Here is a 20,339-nt window from a genome sequence, read left to right as displayed (position 1 = left end):
GGTGTAGATCGATTGCGCCCCGTGCGTATGTGACGTCCGTACGCACGAGCGCCCCGTGCGTACGTGACATCAATACGCACGAGCGCTGCGTGCGTACGTGACGTCAGTGCGCAACAGAAGCAGCATCGCTATAGGATCCCGAAGTTAGGTAAGTTCCACTGAACTCAGGGGGGCCTGGCATGCAATCCTGCTGATAGACAATGCAATAGAAGGTAGCTATGGCTTAGTGCGGGGAAACAGAGTGAGTAAATGAAATTTGGCTACAGCATTTGGAAAAAGTTATGTTTTTAACCATAGGGTAATGGCACAATGAGTGCTTTGCTCCCCACTGACATGGGGTTAAGTTGGGTTGAAAAAAGATCAAAGTCTATCAAGTTCAACCTAGTGCTGGGCGGTATACCGGTAAATACCGAATACCGTTTTTTTTAAAAAAAATGATATTAATTTTTTACATACCCCCATACCGGTGTAGATCGATTGCGCCCCGTGCGTATGTGACGTCCGTACGCACGAGCGCCCCGTGCGTACGTGACATCAATACGCACGAGCGCTGCGTGCGTACGTGACGTCAGTGCGCAACAGAAGCAGCATCGCTATAGGATCCCGAAGTTAGGTAAGTTCCACTGAACTCAGGGGGGCCTGGCATGCAATCCTGCTTTTTTTTAGGGAGGTGCCTGGCCAGCTATCCTAAGTCTGAGGAGTACTGAGGAGATAACACTTTATTAAGGATTGTTGTCATGGGGACATGTTTGAATGCATGTCTGAGAGGGTAAGCAATTTTGATTAAGGGACCTGATGGATCACACCAGGCTAATTAATTGCACACTCTCTAAGTATATACTTTTAATTGTCAAAGCTGACCGTATACAGGCAGAATACAAATAAAGAGTAATTCAAGGGGGGGGGTGGCCTGCAAACTATTTAGGGGCCCTGGCCAACCAATGTTAATTGGAAAAAAAATACCGTCAAATACCGTGACACCGATATAATTTTGAAAAATACCGTGATATAAATTTTTGGTCATACAGCCCAGCACTAGTTCAACCCCTCCAAACAAAGTGTAAGTATATACACAGACTTATACCAACCTATTTATACACTCACATATTATAAACTATTTATACCAAAACCTGCACTAACTGTAGCTCTTAAGACCATAATCATACCATAGTGCCCAAGAATACCTTTTCATTGTGCCAAATATTATTTTAAAAATTTTATAAAAATTTACAATACAAAGGCCTTTAAGTAGAATGCCAAAAGCGCCCTTTTAGTGGTCATTCAAAGAACACTTCCATCTGGGGTCTGGCTGCAATTGCACCTCTTGCTAGATAAAAACAAATGTTGTGGAAGGTGTAGATAGCAAGGCAGCCCTGTCCTATGTGCAAGGCAGGGCGCAAAGTGCAAATGACATTGTGGATTGCACCTGCTCTGTATGAAGTAAATAACCCCCTATATTTTTCAACTTAAAAGTGTATTCTTGTGTATGTGTGTTTATATAGCAAACATAATTATGGCAGACAAGAGCCTCTGTGTGAGGTATTTTTCAATATAGACAGGCTTCCTGCAGAGAGATGCACAGCTAGCAGTACAATTAACCATATCCTGTAAATGCCCATGAGAGGGGCAGATGGTTAAGGAAAACCATGCAAGCACGGAGCACTTACAGAGTTAATTACGATTCTGACGGGAGACTGCTATCAGTCAGAGCCGACTCAGAGCTTTGTGTGCAGGCATGCTGGATTTAGTCGTATACAATAAACATGCATAAAATAAATACTCATAAAAGTTCAACTGAGAATTAAAATACATTCAGCTAGATATAAATATTGATGCTGTAAAGTATATTTACACACAATCAGCCCATGAAAAATCTTAATGCCCTGCATTACCCACAAACAGCATATAGGAAATAAAAGATATCTCTTTGTAGTTGGTTTTCTATCACGTCATATATATTTTACTAACGTGAATGAACATTTACACAAAACACTCAAGCTATAACAAGGTACTTTTTAGAAAGAAAGGCTCTCCATAACGCCTTGCTTGATTTTATCTGACTCTTCAGGTTTTGTCAAAAGACAAGAAAATATTCTGACGGAAGGAATACACAACAACGGTTCTGCTTAACCCACAGATATTCAGGTACTTGCTACAAGGAAGGCTCTCTCTTCAATTTTTTTTTATCAATATCAAAGAGCCCCATTTACATACCACAACATCCTGCCACAAAGCAGAACACAAGAAAAAAACAAAGATTGTCAGTTGAGCCCAAAATCATTTGCTTACTTTATATACAACTGAAGAAAAGATGATTTCATATTGTCCCATTTGCGCAAAGCCAGTTTATTTTGGTAAGTTTCTGTTTAATTACTATTTTTTCCTACCGTTTCTTTAACTTATCTCGCAAAGCTAATATATTGTACATACAACATACTGTGTGTGACATGCATCCCAACATCTTTTATAAACAACATTACATTGACACTTATTTGTAACAAAGGATTCATCTATTTTTTTTAAAGCAGCCTTTCATCTGTACAGGCAAGGTTTCCACTTGGCTAGTATTTTATTGGCTGGTAAAAATGATGCTTGATGCCAATGTTATTCATAGGGAAGAAAGATAAAAAAGAGAAAGGCTGGTTATATTTTTTTTAAAAAAACGTGGCATCTCTAATAACTCCCAGAATCCTAAGACAGGGTAAAGGGTAAAAACTATGTATGTGTTTGGACATCCCCGTTTATATTATTTATTATGGAAAGAAATGCTTTATTGGGTTTGTAGGCACTACACAGAATTAGGAGACTTTGTGGAGGTAGGTTGCGGTTATGTAGGCTTATAAATCTTAACCAGCAGAAACTTGGTGGTGTACAGTAACTATAAAGAAGATACTGAGACCAGATTTCCTTTTAAATGGGTGGAGGTCAGCCACGGATATTGGATATTATTGATATATTAAACAAGATAATCCATCTTTGCCATGCCATTACAAAACATTCAAATAACCCAAATAACCCAATCCCAGCCACCACAGCCACAGTGGGCATGTAAAATGAACCATGGTAACCTGTACCAAATGGCAAGGACATAATTAGTTAATAGCCTACAACTGTGCAATACAGTATAAAAAATATTGTAAAACTGTGCTAAAATAAGAAACTGGGAGTCATAATGCAACGTAACACACAAGGCATGATAAGTGCATAAACAGCATACAATACTCGAACCAAGGGGGGTGGATGGGCGGGCGATCAGGTCAGGATTCCAGTGCTCAGCAATCCATACTCTTAACTGTAACCCCTCCCCCGCTCTAGGTGGGCAATCAATGTTCCCACTAATACCTTTTTGGCTATGTGCGCAAAAAAGTAATTTTGTGCACCCATTTCAAATTTGCGTGCACATTTTCAAAAATCATGTGCTTGGGTCAGAATAAATACAAAATGTTGTGTTTTCGCACAAAATTCTGTGTGCATCGGTCTCAGAATTTGTATGCACACGCATGAGCGCACAGCTTAGAGGGAATATTGTGGCCAATCCTAAGTTAAGATCCTAACTACTCTGGATTCCTTTCCCCACAAGAAAACCCTTTCCCACACCTTTAGGCACCTTCTTTAATAACTTTGAAGTTTCAAGTTTTGTTGGTCTTTGAAATGTCAAGTTGTGTTGGTCACTAAGTTAATATATATGTTTTCATTAACATATATCATAATAAATATACTGTAATGTGTAAGTATAAAGCTTAACATTTTGAACAACTAATGAATTAGAAGAATGGTAAGAGTAACAAATGTGTTTTGCTTAGTGAGCAGACAAAAAAAAAAGGTCTAAAAAAAAACGTTCAACAAAAAATTTCACTTCCTATTGCTAAGTAGGTGAAGGATTATGGTATGACTTTAGATAGTAAAGTTTCACCAAAATGTCTTGATTTAGGGCAGGGGGTCTCCAACCTTTCTTACTTGTGAGCCACAGTTAAATGTAAAAAGACTTGGAGAGCATGTATATCCCTATATGGATATGGCATCCCTTATCTGGAAACCTATTAACACAAAAGCGTTGAATTACAAGAAAGCTATCTCTCTCAGAATCCATTTTAAACATACTAAAATGATTTCCTTTTTCTCTGTAATAATGAAACAATAGCTTGTACTTGATCCCAGCTAAGATATCATTCTTATTATTGGCAAAACAAACCTATTGAGTTTAATCAATGCTTAAATAATTTTTACTAGACTTAAGGTATGCAGATCCAAATAATGTGAAAATCCCAAGCATTCCAGATAACAGATCCTATACCTGTATAAAAATAAACAAATAGAACTGCTGGAAATACATCCTGCCTATCCTAAAAAATTTTTTTAGTAGAAATGATGAGCTGTATAAAAAAATGACCGCCCCCCTCTGTTGAGACTATATTGACTTACATATAAACATAAGTCCATTATGTTGGGGTTTATCTGTGCACTAGTAATCTAATTATCTACTGTACCTTGCACGACCCCCAAAGTTAGTTAATTTTCTCTGTTTGCTCTGATTAAATTGTTTATATTTAAACAGCAGTCTGTATTTTCTAAAAAGGCACACAAAGGTAGGTGCCCTGCTTGTGCTCCAAATGGGTAGGGGAGTGGCTGTCAGGGAAGGGTGACCAGATCAATTGAAAATTCAGGGACAGCCAACAGGGCTGAATTGATTGCAGTTTATTTTAAATACAATCAGTGCTGCCCTGCAACATGTTTTTATTAGACGTGTCCCTGAATTTTCAAATGATCTGGTCACCCTATGTCAGGGGCTGTAACAAGAGATGTTCAGCACACACCCTATTTATAAAACTTATATTGAACAACGATCTAGTTCCCTTTAATACAATAAATAGGTACTTTGCTATGATAAAGCACCTTCATTAATTTGCTTTATAAATAATATCCCTAACTTGTCCTTCCTAAATAATATCCCTTCAAAAGTAAGGAACTTGAAAATGAGTCAGCTGTATAAATACATAAATCCATGATAGCTCCAGGTGATTTTCAAAGGAGGAGGAAAGGTACAAATCAATGAGGGGTGTCAAATGTTACCTTTTACCTTGGGCTGGTGCTCCTGTTAAGAGAAACCCGCACCAGCCCAGGGTAACCGTGAGGGAGCGATTCTCTTCGGCCTGTCTTCATTCTTCAAAATCCCAATGCCGGCTCATTCGCAGTAGTGTGAAAAGGCTGATTTTTTTTTTTGTTAAAGTTCAGCTTTTCACTCTACTGCACACGTGCAAGCCACACAAAAGCAGAAAAGGATTGTTTGCCTGCTGATACCCCGGGCTGGTGCGGTTTTCTCCCAAAGGTAGAAAACAGATAACCTGTTTGGCACCCCCAGTGATTTTTACCTTTTCTTTTTTCTTTAATGCAATAGCGATTTCAAGGTAGCTGGCAAGCCTATAGACTCTCAAAATTGTAACATGGAGATTTTTTTTTTTCAGAGAGCCACTGCTTGGATGCAGCCTTATGACATGGCAGTATGATACTAATAATGATGCAATTATTAGCTCATTGCCTAATTACTTGCCAGAGTGAGCAGTTGCTGTGTAGCCACACTGGGAGACCAACATCATCATTAGCTTTTAACTGTTAAAGATAAAAGGATCATTTACTATTTTGAAGGCAATGTGTTTTTTCACACTATGCACACTGCCGACCTTGATTAACAAATTGCTGCAGGTTGAGGCTACCCCCTTGAATACAAGAAGGATGGATGTTGGGGGGAGGGAGGCACATGTTTTAGTAGAGATTGAAGTCTACTTATCTTCCTGTCACAAATTAAATATTCTTATTGGTAAATTTGCTTGAGTTACAAACACAAATTCATTTGACAGAAATAAATTAACTAGTTATTTTGTTGATGTGTTAAGAAATGTTTCATAATAAAAAACACAACATAAAGCATTCTAGTTGCGTAGTCACTCCTTGAAATAGACCATATAAAAAAACAAAAACATTTCCTATGAAAATGTCAATCCTCACTATAATTTCACTAATATCTGTTAGGTGCAGATTTACTAAAAATTGGATTTTTTTGTTTTTAAAAACTCACATAAAATTTGATCATTGATGTATTTATTAATAGTCATAATAATTTGTTGATCGTACAAACGTTTCTCTAAGAATTTGAGAATATTTTACAAAATTTTCGAGAATATATTGCTATTTCTCAAAAAAATGTTAAATTTAATCTGACATTTCTTTCCATGAATCCTCTTTATTTTTCCCAAACAGTAAGTGATCCAGCACCCCATTTAGGGGAATTCTTGGAAAACAATGATGTTTCACTTGAAACTGTGTGAAATAGAAAACAATGATGTGATTAACTTCCTCTTGAAAGTGTGTGAAATAGAAAAAATGACAGTCACCGACTATGCTATTTGCAATGAGTGACTCTGAATACACGTACCTTTAAAGAATGCATTTTTTTCATGCAACGAGTACACCTAGGGGCCCATTTACCAACGTCCGAATTTTGGACATTTAAAAGTATGATTGCAAAAATTCGTATTACTGTATATACTCGAGTATAAGTCTAGTTTTTCAGCACCCAAAATGTGCTGAAAAAGTCACCCTCGGCTTATACTCGAATCATCTTCCATCCTCACCTGTCCCATTCTGCCTAGACATTGCACTTTATACTCTATATAAACTATATATGGCTGTCCCATTCTGCACTAGACGTTGCACTTTATATTCTATAAACTATACATGGTTTTGAAGTATTTTAACTCTGTGTTTTAGCTTGGTTGCTGATTGAGCTATGGGGGTAGTACTCTTAAGGTATCATTGTTGATACCATAATGTTTTTGTTGACTCTCTTCTCCACTCTCTTCTCCAATTTACTGTTTTTCTTTGAAATACATATTTAAAAACATATACCCCACTGATGCCTTAATTAATGTAATTTTATTGGTATTTGATTATTGAAAATTAGCAGTAGCGGCTGCATTTCCCACCCTAGGCTTATACTCGAATCATTAAGTTTTTCCAGTTTTCTTAAGGTAAAATTAGGTACCTCGGCTTATATTCAGATCGGCTTATACTCGAGTATATACGGTAAATTTCAGATCCGATAATTTCCAATGTGTATTAAAAGCACGAAAATTTAGCATCTTGGTCATACGAAAATATCGCGGTACGATCCAAAATTTTCGTATCCGAGCGATCGTAAATGGCGCAAAAACCTTTCTGACTTTGATCCTTCTGTGCATGATTTTGGAAGCCTCCCATAGGACTCAATGGCACTCTACAGCTCCAACCTGTCCAAAGGAAAGTCACAATGCAGAAACTTGAATGAATTCCGAAAATGTTTTGCTCGTTGCGTCAAATAAGATTTTGTCGCACAAATTGTCGTAAAGTACGAAAAAGTTGCGGATATTAACGAAAAAAATTGCAGAAAATACGCACAGTTCTAAAAGTCAGAAAAAATATGATTTTTTTGTAATCGTACCCAATCGTACATTGATAAATGTGCCCCCTAAAGTTGCACAACACCAGTTGCACTTGATGGTCTTAAATGACCTCTTTTTTATTTATTTTTTTATTTTTCTTTGTTGTTTTTCAGGTTAATAGGTTTGACTTAATATTAATCACTAAGGTCCATTTTCTTGTCAGAATGTGACTTTAAGAATTAATTTTTCTTTTTTAATTAAATCAGTGTAGTTAAATGTCTAGAAAAGGTGAGTAATATATTAATTCAGTAATTATCTACAAATAGGTTTGGCATGAACTATAACATGACCTCAGCTATATTGTATCATGATAGATAAATTAATCTATTACTTTTCCTAATTTATTTTAGCTGGAATGGTGTCTTATTTTTAATGTAATTAAAAAAGAAAATGTGAAACAATTGCCTAAGCTGTGACTAGCAACATTGATTAAGACAGCAACTGTTATTAAACTCTCTAACCAATAAAACACATTTTTATGCATCAAGGAATAGTTGCTGTACCAAAAATTATATTATCAATTATACAGGTAAGGGATCTGTTTCACGGAATGTCTGGGACCTGGGTTTTTTTTTTTTTGTTCCGTAATTAGGATCACCATACTTTAAAGCGCCCATTTATATTTGCCTGAGCTTTCATGCTCTAGCAATATTGAGCGAGGTTTCCCTTATGACTGCCTGAACACAAAAGTCTACTAAAAAATTTTAAACATTAAATCAACACAATAGGATTGTCTTGCAGCTTAATTGGGATAGTAGAAGTTAGCGGTTTATTATTATAGAGAAAAAGGAAATTAAAAAATCAGCTTTCTGGATATTGATTTTGTAGATAATATATCCTATAATTGTATTTGCAAAACTGCAGAAAAAATTGTGAAATGGTTAAAAAAAATTGTACAGTGTGTCGTTTTGTGAATTTTAAACTGTTTCACAAATCTTTTCACTGTTTTGCAATTTTTTTAGCGAAGCAAAACGGGACAGATTTGCTTATCACTATGGACTCCCTCTTTAAAGGAGAAGGAAAGGCTACACAAGAGTTAATCTCAAGCTGCAGGCTTACCATCCATTGTCTCAAAGGTGCCCTTAAGTCTCCCCATATAGTGATGGTTTACAGGTTCTGAAGCCAAACCAGACAAAAAAACGCAGAGCTGTGTAAATAAACTTCCCATGATGCCTCTCTCCTTCCCAGACTTGAGTACTTGCGAACAGAGGTGGCGCATGTGCAATGTTGATAATCAGCGGGTCATAATCCTGAGTCTCCATTCAGCACCTCTGAGCCGGTGAGGCAAGGGGGTACAGTTCCGAGCGGCGGGGGGGGGGGGGCTGGTGGGGGGGAGCGGACCGGGCGGAGTGAATGAGCGAGGGGGGGTGGGTTACTGACAAAAGGAAGTGAGCGGACCAAGCGGGTGGCGTGTGACAAGAGGGGGGGGGGCGGCAGGGAGGGGGTTGTGCAGACGAGGATGTATGTTATGGATACAGATATCTGATACATATAAGGACACAGCTGCTGGGGGTGGGAGACACAGAAGGACGCGGGGGGTACACAGGGAGGATGTTGAGGGGCGCCTGCGCAGTAGAGACAATGAGGGAAAGGGAGTGGGCATGCCTTATTAAAGATGGCGGCGCCGTTCACTGAAACAAGTATGTAGAATGTAGCAGGTGTATCTCTGTAAATCGTTCATTAGGCAAGCCAGGAATATAGTGTTTTTACATAGCAATAGTAGTACTATTTAATAGTGTGATTTGACTTTCCTTCTCCTTTAACCTAACCCTATCAAGGTCAATGGCACATGTTTTCCCTCATATGTCCCAAGATAAGATACAATATTATGTAAGTGTCCCTATGATTTCTAACAAAATTTCAGGCAAGCTAATCCTGGAAAGGAAGAGAGCTTTCCTCTTCATTTGATTTCAGGATAACAACAGTAGTTGGAGTTTTGTTTATTTTATCTATCTATCTATCTATCTATCTATCATCTCGCTCTCTATCTATCTATCTATCATCCAATTTTTTGTGAAATTATTTAGTTAGTGACCCCATTTTGGAGCATTTGACTTAGGTCTTAAAGAAGAAGGAAAGGCTAAGTCACTTGGGGGTGCCAAAATGTTAGGCACCCCCAAGTGACTTAGATCGCTTACCTCGTACCCCGGGCTGGTGCCCCTGTATGGAGAAAACAGCACCAGCCCGGGGTAGCAGCGATCGCTTCCTCCTTCCTCTCTCGCTGCGCGCGCATGCGCAGTAGAGTGAAAAGCCGAACTTTAACAGAGAAGTCGGCTTTTTCACTCTACGGACTCGGAGTCTCAGGGAATGGAAGGCGGAATGAGGAAGCGCATCGCCCCAGGTACCCCAGGCTGGTGTTTTCTCCTAATAGGGGCACCAGCCCATGGTACGAGGTAAGCGATTCAAGTCACTTGGGGGTGCTTAACATTTTAGCACCCCCAAGTGACTTAGCCTTTCCTTCCCCTTTAAGGGATAACTAGATATATTTAGAGACTCTAACAGGCAAAAAACTTTCAATGCAATTCAAAAGACAATATGACAATTTTTTCCACTTTAGATAAATACCAATATCTTTTCAAATATTCATAATTTAAAAGTCATGTACCAGTTAATGCAGTATGTATAACATCTACTTGTGCCACTTGTACTAAATATTCACAATACTTTTTTAAAAGATGTAAAAAAAGGTAAAGCATAGAACTCCTTTATTAATCAAGAGCAGGAATAAAGCATTATACTTCTGCATGTGATAAGCCAACCCAGTCATTATAAAACCATGAATTGTTATAGAGATATTAATCAAGATCTGACATTTATTATGAGCAGCCCTGTAGTTATTAGTTGATTTGACAAAATCTTCTTTTATTATTATTGTGCTTAGAATTACAATAAAAGAGAAAGTTCAATAAAGCTATGTTATATAACCAATTTAAAGCAAACTATTGTATATGCTGGTTTGCCTTTCAGGTAATAAGAAATGTCATGCAGTTTCAACTTTCTGTTTTCAAAAGTAAAATTTGTTTTTCTATTTTTTTGCCTCCACTCTTCAATGCCTCATCTTACAGTGCTAATGGGAAAATACAAAACAAACAGCAGTAACAAAACAGAAGCAGACTGTTATTTATCGCAAGAGGGATATAAACTTGCAGATTTGCAGTAATCACATGACTACTAGAGCAGTATACTCTGGGACATTTCAGCTATAAATGGAAGACTTTACCTTACAAGACACTTGCTATTTTAGGCATAGTGGGTAAAAAAGTAATTTGTGGTCTCTTGAATATCCAAAAGATAAACTGCTACTCTAGTAGCAACCATCAACTAAAGACAACAATTTTTTGTTAAAATCCAGGTATGGGATTTATCTTCTGGACTGCTTGCGATCAGGGGGTTTCTGGATACTGGATAACGTTTTTTTCCATAAGCTGGGTTTATCGTGCCCTAAACATACTAAAAATAATTTGAACATAAAATAAACCAAATAGGTTTGTTTTGCAATCAATATGGATTCATGCAGCTTAGAAAGTCATTTCATATAAATTTCATGTAAACTGTTTTACTACTACAGACAGCGCCGGATTTGTAATGTTTAATTATAATATATTATCAACTGACATACATATGAAATGACATGCAATTTACATTTACACATAGTAGGGTCAATTTTTGTTATAATGGAGTCTATGGGAGATGACCTTTCCGTAATTCAGAACTTTCTGGATAATGGGTTTCTGGATAAGAGATACCATACCTGTACCAGTTAATTTGCCTATATGTTTTTGGAGTGTTGGGGGAAACCAAAGGAAACCCATGCAAGCATGGGCAGAGCTAAGTAGTGCCTAGATGAAATGCTTGGCCATATTTTAAGATATAATGGCAAAGATGCCATTAAGATAGATGATCGAGTCCCCTTTGTTGAAGCAATAATTTCAATCAATTCATTTTCTTGATGAACACTTTTATGTACATACTTAATTTGTTGTCATTTAATTGCTGCATTTGTTATAAGGCACTTCACATTTCATGCTACGAAAGACTAAATGGCTAAAATTTGATCAGTAGATGTAATGCATTTGAAGAGGAAGTATTCAGAGCATACACTAAGCGCTTGTTAAAGGGGACTTAAATCACTTTTCACTTTTACCTCTCCTTAGCTTTCCAAAGAAGGCAACCTATACTTAATTACAGATGCAAGAGACTTGTCAAATGAGAATAATCCCTGCTAGCACATTATTCATTCTGTTACCTAATATACTGTTTTTACGGTGAAATTACAGTGGTGTTAGGTGTTCAGAGTTAGGATTAAATGTCTAATGTCTTCTGTGGTGATAATGATATTACACAAGAAGAGAGTCAAGAGTTAACAGAGCTTGAGAGATTCTCACTAGAGATCCCTTGTATTCATTGGATTCCTGGCCCTTGATTACTTAGAAAACACTTTACTGTGCAGTGTGGCTTTAAGAATCAATCTTTGTGGTTATTGGACTACAGTTTTCATCAAGATTTAACCCTTGTTAACATAGCAAAGAATTATAGTAGCACAATATTTGTGTTACAAACTCTGCTTTAAAAGGTCTCTGTCCCTTTATTGGTGACAAATTGGCTAATAATTTGCAGTAGAGGAAAATCACACCATTATACTAAATTATTTTGGCTGCTGCAGGTCCATTGATACATAAAAATATAAACACATTAACAAATATGATTTTGTTAATGCTTTTATAATAGTTTCTCACTAAAAGCTCATTTATAATGGCAATTACTCTTTAGGGTTAACTTTCAAGCCCCAAAATAAAAATGAAAGTTATTAAACCACTATTATATAAATGATTTTGTTAATAGATAAATGTTGATTAAATATGATGTTCTTTTGCTTTGTTTTTTTGGAATAGCTGAAAGAAAACGTTCACTTGGCAAAGATTACCATCCTTTATGCCTGAAGTGTTTCCAGTGCAAACGGCAGCTTACTGCTGGCCAGCATGCTGAGGTAAGCTCATAAACTACCCTTGGTTGCTATAGAGGTGATTGCATCACTGCCTGCAAATCAATGTACTGTTCACTTTACTGTCAGGTTAAGCACTAACAACAACCTCCTTTTATGCCTGTAAAGCTAAAAATAAGGATATAGATGCTTATTTAGTAGCCAGACATTTTACCATATGCAGTGTGTGTATTCAAAGCTGTAAGTTGCATTTACAATGCCCCATGCAGTGTGCAAAATGTAAACAAAGGCTGCAATCAGCAAGTCAGGGTGTATATACTTCACATGAAAAAATAAAAATTGAAAGAAGATAATTGCAAACAGAAGTCATAGAGGTACTAAAATATTTGACTTCCATTGTAACTAACCTCCAATATGTTTTGACTGACCTACTTTAAGTTTGCAAATAAAAGCAAATATTTGATCATAGCATACAGATGAATCCCTTTATGATATGATTAATTTATAAATTAGAATCATGGATCTATACATAGCATAGCAGTACAGTTCTCCATTTGTGACCCTGTCATGTGCATTCATGTGTATTGGCCAATGCTACCACTCCTACAGTACTGGATCCAAGATGGTGGCACTCACACAGCATCATTACATGGTAGGATGTCTGTGTGATGTTGTACCGATGCATGGTATTATAGCTAAATTTTAAATAAAAGGACACAAAGAGTTTAGGTTTAACCCAATTGTAGTTCTTTCTTGCTAAGTCACTATAATTTATATTTTGTATCTTTGGCTAAAGACTTTCCTGCATGGTGGTGGCCATTTGGATTGCTGAAAGCCCACACCATTGCCTAAATTCTGAAAACAAAAAGCTGAGTAACCTTTAGAAGCACATTCAGTAGGGTGCAGAAATGAGGAGAATTCTGGTTGCTAGTTATGGATTTAAGAAGGAATTCTACTTTCTTTGTTTTAAAGGAGTGGTTCACCTTCAGGTTAACTTTTACTATGTTATAGAATGGCTGATTCTTAGCAACTTGTCAATTGGTGTTTATTTTTTTTTTTTATAGTTTTTTAATTATTTGCCTTCCTCTTCTGACTCTTTCCAGGTTTCAAATGGGGTCGTTGACCCCCGCAGCCAAAAAAACTATTGCTCTGTGAGGCTACAATTTTATTGTTATTATTGCTTATTACTTATCTTTCTATTTAGGCCTTTCATTATTCATATTTCTATCTCTCTTGCAAACCACTTGTCTTGTTGCTAGGTTAAATTGGACTCTAGCAACCAGATAGCTGACATTTCAAACTGGAAAGCTGCTGAACACAAAATAATTCAAAAACTGCAAATAATTAAAAATGAACAACCCCTTTAAATAAGCAAATAGCCAGGAAAGAAGAATCTAGGTTCATCGCACACAACAGGTATTATATCCAAATAACTTTGAGCTTGCAAAGAAGTATCCAAATATGGCTGAGGAGCCTGTCATAAAATCTCTTGTCATTTTGGCCAGAAAATGCACACTGAGTTAAAAAATGTTGACCAATACATCCTGTGTGCCATGAGCCTTTCTCTCATTTAACTTGTTAGACAGATCTTTCATTCTGTCTTAAATGAGAACTACAAACCCTAACAATAACTATGGCTGGAAATGCTATATTTTATATACCACATTTATTGCACCAGCCTAAAGCTTCAGCATCTCTACAGCAGTAATGATTCATGCCTTTAAAGTTGTAACAGGAGCTCCCCATCTTGGATTTTATTAGAAGTTTCATTGACACTCACATGCTTAGTGTGGTCTGGGCCAAGGCTGCTTTAAGGTGAAAGTGGGCCCAGGGAAGAAATTTAATTAGTGGGTCCCACAGACAAAAAAGACAGAACTTAAATATTATAATGAATATTATAAGGATAAACCATATTCACATCACACAAGAAAATATAAGCCCTTGTGGAAGCTTATCTCAATCTTCTCTGTCAGTGGGTACTGAGAAGGTTTTCCCAGATAATGGTTCTTGCAGGACCTTCTGTCTGCCAGGTCCATGTACCTTCCAATGGGTCCTCCAGACATAACTGCAGCTTTGCTACCCACATCTATTGCAGGCTCCTTACTAACCCCAATTAGGGTTGCCACTTCGCCACTAAAGATAATGTTTGGTGCCAATGTAGGGGAAAAAAAATATTAAGGCCAGTATAGAAAGAGTAGCAACCCTAACCCCAATTTGTTCCTGGTTTTCCTGGCTTTGTGCCAAAATCCCTGTGTGCCACTCCCTATCCCAATGTCTCCTTGCAGTGAGCTGAAGATAACTGGATTACAAGTGCAGAGATAGGAGAAGTGCATTATGTAGGGGGTTATGTGTGCAGTAGGAATCTAATTATTTGCCTCACAAGGATCAAACATGGAATAGCTTCAATTTCCCTTTTGTCTTGTTTTACTCAAGAAATAACAAAAAACCATGGATTTGTATGATTAAAACAATAGACAAAATGTATGTTTAGCACAAGCCCTATTCATTGCACTCATGTTGAACAAGGGGGGGAATAATGCCTCTTGTAGGAAATGGAGCAGACAAAGTACCAAGATAAGAAATATCTCTCAGATGGCCACTTTGTTAGGGAAAAGCCCCTTGGCCTATGTCTGATCGCTGTGTTTGTCACAAGCAGACACACTTCTTTTAGCATTTACTCTGATGACAGTTAAATGTCTTACATAACAAGAACTAGTCTGCAGAGTAAGAGCTTTTATAGGACAGTATATACATATTAGCTCATCACAACAGCTTATAGAACTCATTAAACATTGTGCTCAGAAGAGCACTCTGAGTATATTGTTTTTTTAGATACTGGATCTGTCTTGTTTTAAAAACAATAAAGCAATAAAGACTTTATTTTTTTTAAGAGCCCTATTTCGGGTTCTAGTCAGATCTTCCCAGAATTCTAAATCTCCTGTATAAATACAACTGTTAATTGTAGAACACACAATGCACTGTGGGTTTTTATGTTTTTTTATTAAAAACTTGGGATTTGTGTCTTGGCGGAGGAGAGCTCACTACCGCAGTAATGTTGTACTGGTAGTCAGAAGCAGCAGTGCAGACATAATAATGGACAGATACTGCTTACAATATCAATAATTTAAAACAAAAATATTGTAACAATGCTTATTTATATAACATGCTTCGCAATGCCCACTACCTGCCCAAACCTGGTCCATTCATTTTTACACAAATTGGAACAGTGTTGGTCCAGGCCCTTTAATGCCACAGGGCCCTCTGACAGGTTTCCCACCTGTTAGTGGTCAGAGAAGATTGACCAGCCAGATCTTTTTCTGTGTTTCCATAAAATTACGCAGTGTGAAGCTTGTGGCTTGATAGAATTGTATCTCACATATTATGGGTGCACTGTATGTAATCAGTATATTGTCAATTCCTGCCCAGCGGTCATTAATTGCCCAGCCCAGTAAGGGAGGGCTAACGGGGTAGTGGTTACCAATCTCAGGGCAGAGTGGCAAAAAAGAATTAAAATGACAATGATGCACATGGGCAAATGCCCCATCTGCCCACTTATTAAAGCAGCCCTGCTCTGGGTGGCTGTTTACAAGTTAACAAGGCTGCTGCAACTTGTTAATAACTTTAGAAGTAATTATATTAAATATAACCTTTCTTTTCTCTACCCAGTATGATGATAAGCCATATTGTAACCGGTGTTATCTTCTGCACTTTGGACCAAGAGGTAAAGGTATTGGCTTTTATTCAACATTTCTGATTCATTTACCTTTAGCAATATCTATGAATTATTTTTTTGTCAGCATACAGATTGATGTTCTCTTCTGCTTCCTAGTTATACTGGCTTGCTAACAAAAGGTATAATAACATAAAAGTAATATTATGATTGTCGAGTTTATGCCTTGTTTAGATATCACTTGCTACAGAGATTGCTATGAAATTGTCTAAAGTGCAATAAGTTTCACAATTACAACAGGAGAAAAGTGTGATAGAAATATTTCCCACTCCTTGTAACAGATAGTAATAGGCAGCATTAAAGAGGAAACAAAATGCCCATTTTGTTTCCTCTTTAATGCTGCCTATTACTATCTGTTACAAGGAGTGGTATAGTGATATAGTTGTCTTCTGTCTCTAAATTCTATAGGCAATTCCATTAAAAATTGTGTTTGGAAATAACTGTCCATGGAAATATCCAAATGTTTTAAGAACAAAGTCTATATTTGGCAAGAAAGCAAAGCTGTCTCCCTGTATTTCACACTGTCAGTTATACTTACTGAGCTGGTGTATTTATTCCCATTTCTTTGCTGCACTTAACTTTGTACTAAATATTTTTTTGTTGGCAATGTTGGCAATCATGCAAGAACCTGTGAATGCTATACATCATCCCATTTTTGCTACAGTAATACTGCCCACTGCATTGATTTCTGTCACATTGCTGGAATCCAAGTGTTTATGGGTTTAAGAGCTTATGACACCTTAACGCTGCTGCATTTGAGCAAGGATATGTAGATAATGAAGTGTATGCATACACATCGATGCATGTGATTGCTGAATACAGAAAAATGTATCTGAGCAAACACAAGCATATACAGTACAGGTGTTTAATCCAGGAAACTGAGGGGGGGGGGGGGAATATTTTTGCATTTAGGGGCAGATTTATTAAAATGTGAAATTAGAGCTCATACCACTAATAGAGCAGAAATTCAGATTTAGAAAATGAAATTTCAACTCTTAAAGACTCTCTACTCTATAGAGCAGCTTTTTGCTCCCCCTGGAACCTGTGGGGTGCTGCCTCGTGAAGAAAGTTACTCAACTTCCCTCATGGCTAAAGCACCTCTGTCCATAACACTGACCCAAATGGCCATACATAAAAAGATTCACTTGTATGGCGAGGTCAACCATTCCATGAATTCAAGGGGTGGACCCAATCAGGCAGATTCTTACATTTAGCCCTAAGCCAATAATAAAATTAAATAAGGGTGAAACCATCTTCCAAGGAGACCGTTCATCTTTGGATAGTATCCATAATAAAATGTGCTTCAGATGTTTGAATCTTCCACACCAACATAATCAGTATCTAAACAAACTGAACAGAAGCTGAATTAGCAGAATGTCTGACCATGTATGGGCACCTTTACAGAGTATAGATTTTTTAAAGAATTCATGAAAAGGCACTCCGTACAAGGTTTGAAATCCATCTAAAATTGTATTATGTCTCTCCAATGCAATTTATTTTTTGTCCTAGTTAATGTCCCTTAATATTCTTGAACATATTTGTTTTCCTGAGCTAAAATATTTATACGATTTGTTAGCATTTTAGTTGTCCTTTGAAAAAAAATCAAGAATTTTTTCGAGGAATGTACTTGGGGATTTTTGTCATTAATTGCATACATTGGGGAAGCTCTGGTGGATCTACATTTAAGGAACGTATTTGTGAAAAAAAGTCATTTATTCAGACCTGCAGTATTTTTATATGATCTCATTTTAAAGTCTAAACTGTTTTCTTTAATTAAGGAGCACGTGGTTCAACATCAAGAGCCTCAACACATGCTACAACAGTGTCTTCTTCAGCCATACCAGCAGCAGAGAACAAAGACAGATGTTAGTGTTCTGGATACATGAAGTTTGAAATGGGCAAATTGTCTCATACTCTTCTGCACATAACAGATTTTTAGCTAATAAATGCATGCATTAACCTGCCATTTTATTTCTTTTTTGGTGCAAAAGAGACCTTTATTATTTTGCTGCCTAATTTACACAGGGGGCACATTTATGACCCACTGAGGTTCATGATTGGGCAAAGTAATGCCAGAAAACATGAATTTCTGAACTCGCTCATGTTTTGTATTTTCCCAGCCATGATACAGGTATGGGATCTGTTAGCCAGAAACCTAAGCTAAATAATTAAGATTTAAAAAAATGATTACCATTTTCTTTGTAATAATAAAACAGCACCTTGTACTTGATGGTAACTAAGCTGCATGAGTCCATATTGGTGGCAAAACAATCCTATTGGGTTTATTTAATGTTTAAATGATTTTTTAGTATACCCATGGTATAAAGATCCAAATTACAGAAAGATATTTTGGTCCCAGGTATTCTTGATAACAGGTCCCATACCTGTACTCAATGGATCATGAATCTGTCCCTTAATGTTTTCTTACTTCAATGACTTTTCGTTATGAGGATAAATACATTATAATGTGTTGGGCAGGAAGAGGTGTTATAATTAGTATCCATGATGGTATTTTATCAGACAACAGGGTCATATTGCTGGATCCAAAGGCATGATCTGTGCCAAAGAGGGTGTTATTAAATATTGACTTACTAGGGTGTCTAAACCTTTGCAAATGCCACAATGAATACTTTCTGTATTTTTTTATGTTTGTGAATTTAATTGTAATTATGCATTAACATTTGCAAATTTGTTGATTCCTGTAGTAGTTGTTTACTACTTTTTACAAAATTAAATAAACATGTAATTTGGCAAAGGAATCCCCACAATTTTGTATTTTCTGGTCATCCTATACAGTAGGTTCCTAAAGCTGGCACAAGACTTGGTAACAGATAAAAAGTCTGGTTTCTAAGGGCCAGGAGAAAGACCCCTTGGGATCCAGAAAAGAGACTTCAGAATTCATTAAACACAGCTACAACATGTAAAGGAAAATTGTGGAAGAAAAAAGAAGATCTGATGAGCTGTGGATGGGGGCATAAAACATTTTGACAATGAAAACATGGGGTAAAAGGAAAGGGAGAACAGGGTATACTGTATGTGCATAGCAAAAGCATTAGTGTGTTTAACCCCTAGAGAACTGACCACATAATTATAGTAGAAGCCAGGTCTGGACTGGCCAGGTCTGGGCCCTGGCCCAAACAGCTCCCCACCAGCCCCCCTACAGAAGCCCCTCTGGCATTTGCCAGAATCCACAGATTGCCAGCCTGGGCCAGGTGAAACCAAATTGTTTGTATCTGAAATGTAGGTGTACCTGCTGGCAGTGATCTTCCTGAAGATGTTCTTGTTAAAATGCATTTAACAATAAATAAATAAAATTAAACATGATTATATTTAAACATATTAAAGCAAGGTTTATATGATTTTAAGGTTAAGATTTCCTTAGGTTTTCCATCCTGTTTATTTAGCTGTGAACACATACTTTGAACACAGACAAACCGGCAACTGTCTAGTTATATTTGTGTAAAATCTCAAAATTGCACAATATGGCTTTAATTGAATTGAAGCATGCTGTATTATAATGCTCTATATCCTGAATATAAAATTGTAATGAATTTTCCTTTTCTTCTTTTACCTTGTTAGAAAGATTACTGAATGTTCATTTTAATTATTTTAAATGCTCTCTCCTCTACACACTTTTATGAGCACAGGTGCAAAATCCCAAAAGCAAAGCATCAAGAATTATAAGAAGTAATGCATTTGCTCTTTCAGCTTTAGATGTGATTGCTACTAGATTAGACAGCTACAGTAGCCTTTTGAAAACACAGCATTAAAGAGGAAGATTGGTCATTCAATCAGATCTGTGACTTCTCCCTGTAAAGAACTTGTAAATTCACTAAAGGAAAAAAAACAGTTTGTTTCATCTATCTGGGGAAGAAATAAATACAAAACAAGAACTGACATATTATTTGGTCAATTAACTATTTCATGGATGCCTTTAAAGGGGCACTTTGCCTTATTTTACATAAATATAAGGAGGTGCCTTGAGAATTATTTTCCTCTTGCTATATTTGCCCCTAACGTCTATGAAGGTCTTGCTGACCCTGCTAACAGTCCCGGGCTTGCTGGAAACTTTACAGTTCAGTGGCCCTGTGGTGACAACTTTTTTCTCCTCCAGTAACTGAAGCGTAACAAGGAACATAAAAGAAGCCACCAAGGGACCTGGCCTAGCAGACAAGAGGGCATCAAAAATTCA

At 37.0% G+C, this 20,339-nt stretch overlaps 1 protein-coding gene across 2 annotated transcripts; it reads left to right on the top strand.

The window, feature by feature from the left end:
* The first annotated feature begins 2,278 nt into the window (after positions 1 to 2,278).
* Positions 2,279 to 19,699, top strand: LOC101734738 (cysteine-rich protein 1). 2 transcript variants are annotated; one of them, XM_031895100.1, is made up of 4 exons: positions 2,279 to 2,354; positions 12,368 to 12,462; positions 16,084 to 16,138; positions 17,926 to 19,699. In XM_031895100.1, exons 1-4 carry the CDS (start codon positions 2,312 to 2,314, stop codon positions 18,015 to 18,017), a joined length of 285 nt encoding a protein of 94 aa, XP_031750960.1. In that variant the 5' UTR covers positions 2,279 to 2,311; the 3' UTR covers positions 18,018 to 19,699. The 2 variants fall into 2 exon arrangements, with proteins under 2 accessions (XP_031750960.1, XP_031750959.1); XM_031895099.1 differs by having other exon boundaries at positions 16,084 to 16,144.
* The last annotated feature ends 640 nt before the right edge of the window (positions 19,700 to 20,339 follow it).

Source organism: Xenopus tropicalis, chromosome 1, assembly GCF_000004195.4.
Source record: "Xenopus tropicalis strain Nigerian chromosome 1, UCB_Xtro_10.0, whole genome shotgun sequence".
In the NCBI taxonomy this organism is placed as follows: domain Eukaryota; kingdom Metazoa; phylum Chordata; class Amphibia; order Anura; family Pipidae; genus Xenopus; species Xenopus tropicalis.
Note: the sequence above shows the minus strand (reverse complement) of the source record. Positions and strands in the feature narration are given on the sequence as shown.